Source organism: Parasteatoda tepidariorum, chromosome 6 (assembly GCF_982258835.1).
Source record: "Parasteatoda tepidariorum strain Cologne lab strain chromosome 6, Ptep-v5.0, whole genome shotgun sequence".
NCBI lineage: Eukaryota > Metazoa > Arthropoda > Arachnida > Araneae > Theridiidae > Parasteatoda > Parasteatoda tepidariorum.
Genome location: NC_141760.1, coordinates 72,817,790 through 72,825,371, shown reverse-complemented (window position 1 = coordinate 72,825,371; position 7,582 = coordinate 72,817,790). Strand labels below are relative to the sequence as shown.

Genomic DNA, 7,582 nt, shown 5'->3' with positions numbered 1-7,582 from the left:
TGTTCCGTGCATGGTTTTTTTTTTCGTGTCGCGAGTTTTCAACTAAATAAAAAGGACCAATACTTTTACCTCCAATCACGAAAAAACATCCAACACATAAATCCTCCCAACTTCCCCGATTGGCTACTTTAAGCCTCACATTAGCGACTTCTTCACAAAATATAATTTAAAGTAAAAAATAACACATTTTTCACTTAAAAAAAATTACAAAAGAAAAGTAAAACATTATCGAAATATTTAAATAGTATCTTCCCGCTTTAAAAATTAATCAAAGAAGAATAAATAAATGAAATAAAATTTAAAAAAAAAAAGCTTAATACAACCAGCCCATAAGTCCCCCCCCCCCTTATCCTTCTCCTTACCTCAATGATCTAATCTGAATTATTACAGATAAAAAGAATATTCATTGAAACAGCGAGAAGCATTCCCCTATTGGAAAAAATTCCCAGTATAAAATTTTTTATACCGGCTTATGAAACACCGGTTCCGGTATGATACTGGATCCAGTATTATACCAGACCCAGTACCATACCGGAACCGGTGTTTCATAAACCGGTATCAAATTAATCCCAGTATGATACCGGAACCGGTGTTTCATAAACCAGTATCAGATGCATCCCAGTATGTTACCGGTCCCGGTATCATACCGGAACCGGTGTTTCGTAAACCAGTATCAGATACATCCCAGTATGTTACCGGGACCGGTATCATACCGGAAAGGGTTTCTCATAGGCTAGGATCGCATATTGGCTCCAGTATGATATCAGATCTATTTATTATACAAGAGTCAGCATTTCATGAAACAATAATGCATACTGGCTCCAATATGACACAAAATCTAATTTCATAGTAGAACTTATGTTTCATTAAATAGCAGTATATGGATACAATATTTCAGAAGCACATCCAGAATTATATCAAAATCAGTGTTTCATAGACCCAAACCATAATAGTTATTACTGAAACAGCTACATAACCAACTACACTCTTAAACTGGAACTATAATAAACTATAATACAATACTGATTGCATATGCATATTGTAGATATATTTACGGAAAATAGGATTTGCTAAAAAATTTTAACTGAAAGTAGGAAACATAAAAATTAAAAAAGAATGCATTTTATTCAATGGCTTCTTGTAAAGATTGGGTTAAATTTTTTTTCTTTTGTTTAGTCAAGTCCATTATTTTGTCAGACAGCATCTTCCTGATTGCAGAATCTGAAGACAACTTAACTGCTTCTTCCTCTTCTTTATTCAAATTGTTTAGGATCCAGTATCGTAATCCGTCTGAAACAGGAAAGGAAATTTTAATAAAGCGTCAAATCTTAATTATCAAATAGATCTGGAAGCAGGAATAATAATGTACAGAATTTTAAATGATTCCAAAGAAGCTCAGTAAGAACAATGCAAAATCTATTTTTAAACATTTTATCAGTCATAATCTAGGCAGAAAAACAAAGCGCTTTCTTGTAAAAAGCTAACGAAAATGAAGGACACAACTAAATATTACCAGAATTCTAAATCAGGGTGCGTAGTCAAATCCTTCAACAAAAAATAAGCACCTTTTAAGTACTTTTGGAAGAACTCAAAAAATATTTTTAAGCAAACAAAATGCAAAATAGTTTTTAAGGACTTTAGATGACCATGCAAAAATAACTTGTTCCTGACAAAGAACTCTTTTTTTTATTATATTAGCCGTTATAAAACGATCGAGAGATTTTTCTGTTCGATATCAGAGGGTGGAAAATGAAGTATGAAATTGAGAATATCTTGCAAAATGCAGCAGAGTTGCACATGAGAGGAACAAAGCTCAGTGGACGCACATACCAACTCAGAAGTATTTTTATCAAATATGTAAAATAATGAAAATCGAAAATAAGCACTTTTTAAAAACGCTATGCACCATGTAAATAGTAATCTACACTAAAGAGAATCTTTTAACTTAAATTCGCAACATCAAGGAAAGTGTTATTTATCAACAATAATTTTTATGTTGGGAATGGAGCAAAAAAAATTTCTATAAATAAAAAATAATAATAATTAAGCACTGAGATAAAATACAAAGAACAAAGGCTGTTTTCAAACCTTGGATTGCATTATAATAAGTGAAAGTCACAAGTAAAAATATAATCTTTAATAGCTAGGAAACAGAGGACTGAGATTTATATGAAGAAAACTACAATTAATGTCTTTAGAAATGTATTCTAAATAAGAATATTTAAAACTAAACTAACTTTGTACAGCATCCACTTTGATGGGCGTTAAGGCCTGCTTGGCCTCAACGCCATCCTTTTTGAAACGCCTGCAGGCAGAACCTGTAACACTTCTTTCTAATAGGGTGTCTGAACCCCAGAGACTAACTGCAAGGTTTCTGGCCACCCTGGATACATTCATATTTTTTCCAGCAACGACTTTTTCCCATTTTTCTTTAGTTACAAAAATTCCAGGCGCAAGTTCCATCTACAAAAAATAAGACACTCTTAAATGATGTGTAAAGTTTACTAAAAAGAAACGATTTCTGTTTCTGCAACTACAGGGAAAAAAAGCAAATTTTTTCATAAATGTACTGGAAAATACATTAACAATAGAACTTCAAGCAATAAAAAATTATTGAATTATTATTTAAAAATTTCCAGACTATAAGTCTAAATTTAATTTATATGTTATGCTCTAAATGTATTACCATTTAGAAATATATCCATTAGTAGATTCAGAAATGTGAGATATCATTTGAAATATCTTTTCCACAAATCAAATCAAGATTAAGAAATCAAATTTAAAACCGAATCAAGGTTTTTCCCTACTAAAAATTGCCTACATCTCACAGTTCAGATAAGGCAATTTTTTAAAAATAACTAACTACTCTACAAAATAGTTATTACCTGTTCATTATTCCAAATCATTAAATTGCCATCATTGTGCAAATAAACATCTTTGCCACGAGATGAGTTACCTGAAGTAAGTAAATAACAAAATTGTGAACATTCATAAACACAAATATGCATTTCCAGAAATATAACATCATAATAAAATAATTAACTTTTCAGCATAAAACCATAATAATAAATTAAAACTCAGATTTTATGAAATTAAATTCAATAACTTTAAGTATAATAAAGAGGAACTTAAATAAATTTGAAAATCTTATTTTTTTAATTAAATTTAATTAAAATTTTAAAACTCTCCTGACACATGAAAAAAAAAATGCTAGAAAATTGCAAAATCCTGATGCTTATAATTTTTTAAGAACAAAATATTTTATAATTCAATATTGCATAATTGCACAATCAAATATTTTATGATTCAGTACATACTTTCTTCAGGTATTCCTGAGCTTAGTACGGCAGCCGAAGCGTCGGCTTCGTCTGGAATCGAACTGTTTGGCAATGAAGTTTGAGCTATGGAAGAAAAAAAAATTACAAAATGATAATTAAGACTATACAAGTTTAATAATTAATAGTTTAGTAAGTTAAGATAATTAAGTTTATATAAAAATACATAATTGAAAGGTGTGTGATTTATTTTGCATTCATAGTATTATCCTCAACTGAGCAGAAAAAAAATTACTGAAAGGTCAATGTGTAGATAAAATACCAACAAAATAAAATAATAAATCAATACTGGTATTGAAAACTTATTAATTATATTGTATAATTGCATAATCGAATATTTTATAATTTAGTACATACTTTCTTTGGGCGTGATTGCAGTCCTTGGTTTGGCAACCGAAGCATTGCTTTTGGCAGAGTCTGGAGCTGTTGACAATGAAGTTTGCCCTATGGAGAAAAATTTCTTTTTTAAATGGCTGTTTAGAAATTTAGTTTATATTAAAACACATGATTGAAAAAACATGTGATTTATTAAATTTATTTAGCATTCATAGTATCCAAGAATTTAATTATGCAAAAAAAAAAAAAGATACTGAAAAGTCAATGTGTAGATAAAATGACAAAAAAAAAAAATAATAATATCCACTAGCGTTGAAAACTTATTAATTATATTGAATAATTGCATAATTTAATTTAATAAATAAAAAATATTTTATGATTCTGTACATACTTTCTAAGGGCATGTCAGCTCTGCTTGGTCCGGCAATCGAAGCATCACCTTTGTCACAGTTGGGAGCTGTCGACAATGAAATTTTCCCTATGGAGAAAAAAAATTATTAAATTGTAGTAAAGAAATTTAGTTCAGATTAAAACACATGATTGAATAATGTGTGATTTATTAATCTTATTTGGCATTCATAGTATCCAAGAATTAAACTGAGCAGGGGGGAAAAAATTACTAAAAAGTCAATGAATAGATAGAACAAAAATTGATCTGACAACCGAAGCACTGCCTTTATCGGAGTCAGGAGCTGTCGACATTGAAGTTTTCTCTAAGGAGAAAAAGAAATTATTAAATGTTAGTTAAGAAATTCTGTTTAGATTAAAGCACGTAATTGAAAAACGTGTGATTTATAAATGTTATTTGGCATTCACAGTACCTATCCAAGAATTCAACTGAGCATAAAAATTTTTTTTGAAAGTCAATAAGATTAAATAAAATAACATAAAAAAATAACAAATTTAAAATTCTACTGGTATATAATGATATTTCCCAAACTTCAAGATGCGAGATATGATCTTAGCATTGAAATATTTTAATAATTACATTAATATACAATTACTCTCAAAACATAAGAAATATTTTTCAATTCTAAGAAGCTTTTCTAATATATATATATACCTAATTGTCAGTCATTTCAAAAGACATAAGATATATTTAACATACTATAAAAATAATTTTTAATTTTGGAAAAATTCTACTCTTTTTAAAATTTACTGTAAATTTGTCTGGTTTTTTTTAAATTGATTTATTAATTTTAAATATGTGTTTAATACTCATACTTAATTGTCAACCATTGAAGAAAACTTGGAATACATATATAACATACCATTTGCACTTAAAATTGATAGCAGCTGCTTCTGCATTCTCACATTCAACTCTTGAAGTTCAGAATTTTGCTTTTTTAGAAGAATATTCTCTTCTTCCTTTAACTATAAAAATAATTAGTAATTACTTTATAATTATGTACTATTAAAGTATCACCTGACACAATCATACGTCTTATATCAGTCTGCATTGATATTCAACGCGTAATAAAACATGTAAATCATAAGAATAAGCTGACAGCTCTAGAGGAATAAGGAGCCATATATGCAGCATAGAGAGTAAAGCATGGTCTGCAATATCTTGTCAAGGAAAAAGACATTAAAAAAATCTTCAATGAGCAGCCACCAAAGTAAAAGAAAGTAGTTTAAATAATATGCTCCAAAAAATTAGATAATATTTTTGAAAGTAAAATAAGAAGAAAAACAAGTAGTTAATAGCAGTTTTAGTCTTAGATAAATAACTTATTTTTATACTTATAATTATTTATTCAGTATAGCATGATTTATAACTAAAATAATCAAATGAATTTTATTAAAAAAAATTTATCATAAAAACATTTTATTAAAGTGAAATAAGTCCATACAGAATAACTAAATTTAAGATTCTATTCAACTTTTCAAATTATTGCATGACTTGGAAATAATTGCTCGTTACGCAACACTCCCTCATATTAAGTGGTAACTTGAATATGCACGTATTGAGTTTGTCACTTTTTATATTTTGAAGTAATTTACCTGATATTCCTTATTTAATTCAAAAAACTACAACTTGGCTTATGTTTCCAATGAAAAGTTTGCATACATGTTGCTCAAATAATATAATTTAGCAACAATATGAATAATAATATGGATAGTTAATATAAAAAATTTATTCAGATTCCTCAGTATGATATCACTTTTTAATTGGTTTTTTACAGTTTTTCAGCTTTACTACAATAGTTACTTTTTAACACCTTACTTTTGCTCTAAAGCGCCTTCTTAAAAAGTGTCCAGTTTCTATCAATCTGTATTGGTTCATTAACAATAAACAATGCAAATAAATGTACTAATGGAAAATAAACTCACTGTTCATATATACTAAAAAGTATTTTTTCTTTCATGTGTGTTTTTGACAGAGGTTAAATCAATTTTATATGTGTCAGCAAAATCAAAAAGGTAAAGATGTAACATCTTTTAAATTATTTTGATTAGTTAGAACAAAATTGAAAAACCCATACCTTCAATTTATTTAAAACTCTCTGATGTTCAATTTTTTGCAGTCTTAAATCTGATTTTAAAACTAAATCATCCTCAGAACTAGATTCATCTCTAGATGGAGACCTTTTTCTTGACTTCTTTCCCTTTGACAATTTCGATTTCAAAATAGCTTTAAGCTTTTCTTTTTCACATGCTGCACGCTTTTCCTCTATGGCCTGAAAAAAAAAATGAAAATAATATTTTAATAGAAATAAAATGCTGTAAGCTAGAATTAAAGATTCTAACACAATCAATAAAGTTTCCTCACTCAAATTTTCTGAAAAATAGAATCTAACCTTGCTTTTATGTTTATCCTCTTCATTTTGTACATCATTACTATTAATTGTCAGAGCTAGAAGTTCTTCTAACCTCTGGGGAGGTGGGAATCTAACCCGCTTCTTTCTCTGCTCAATAAGTTCTACAGTATCTGAAAATTAATGACAAAAGATACAACTAACCCTATAAAAATCAATGTTGTCTTAACACATAAAAACCTACGCATACATATGAAATGTCCTAAATATTCATGGGATCCTTAAAAATATTACTTTATGCAAATTATAAAATGTCATATACTAATTCAAATCCATATAAATAAAAACGAGTGTCTGCGGTAATGATTACTTAATATTGGTAGCATGTATGAATTGAAATAAAAAATTAAGCTGCGTGTTAAAAAAGCAAAGTTTAAAAGCAAAGCAAAATGAAACAGTTAATGCTGGGTAACAGTGGAAAATCATAGTACATAGATAACGCTACTAAATTTCAGCAATATGCTTAACTGGTACTATAGTAATTGGTGCAGTTATAATAAGAATTCCACAACATAGTTTCAGAAAATATTTTTCCAGTGTTAGCAAAGAAGAACATTTTCCATCAGTATTTATAAGTATATAAATGGTAAGGTAAGCTAAAGAAATGGTTATGCTTCTAAGTCTTCATCAAGGTCGTCAAATATTCCATTTTGTATTTAAAATTTCGGCTTTAGTTTATTCTAATAAATATAATTGTACTAATAAATATATTTAGTACAAAACTCAAATGTTAAAAAGTTATGCAATAAGCACGAAATATACTAATTTAGATAGAAGAAAGAGCGGTTGTTTAGTTGATATATTAATAAAATTAACTTACCTTCAACAAGAAGAACAACTGCATACCAGAATCCTGTACCTTCCCCTTGTGGAGATTTCCAAAACACTTCGTATGCTCGAGAAAAATCGATTTCTAACGCAACCGGATCGAAGTTTTTGATATCTTTCACGGGCACTATTGCTTTCACTTTATCAACTAGAAATTGAACTAATGCGTACATTTTTACAAGAAAATTTTCCACAGACACACAAATAGCAACTTCAAATGCTCGCGGCTTTGTGTTGCCATCCATGACATTATATATATATATA

General features: G+C 28.5%; 1 protein-coding gene across 1 annotated transcript; it reads right to left on the bottom strand.

Moving 5' to 3' along the window:
• Positions 1-1,094: 1,094 nt before the first annotated feature.
• LOC139427074 (uncharacterized) lies at positions 1,095-7,582 on the bottom strand. The gene is made up of 10 exons (XM_087166597.1): positions 7,311-7,582; positions 6,473-6,603; positions 6,158-6,352; positions 4,943-5,045; positions 4,063-4,149; positions 3,693-3,779; positions 3,318-3,401; positions 2,886-2,956; positions 2,238-2,463; positions 1,095-1,290 (listed from the first exon to the last, which is right to left on the bottom strand). The coding sequence occupies exons 1-10, from the start codon at positions 7,561-7,563 to the stop codon at positions 1,124-1,126; spliced, it is 1,404 nt and encodes a 467-aa protein (XP_087022723.1). The 5' UTR covers positions 7,564-7,582; the 3' UTR covers positions 1,095-1,123.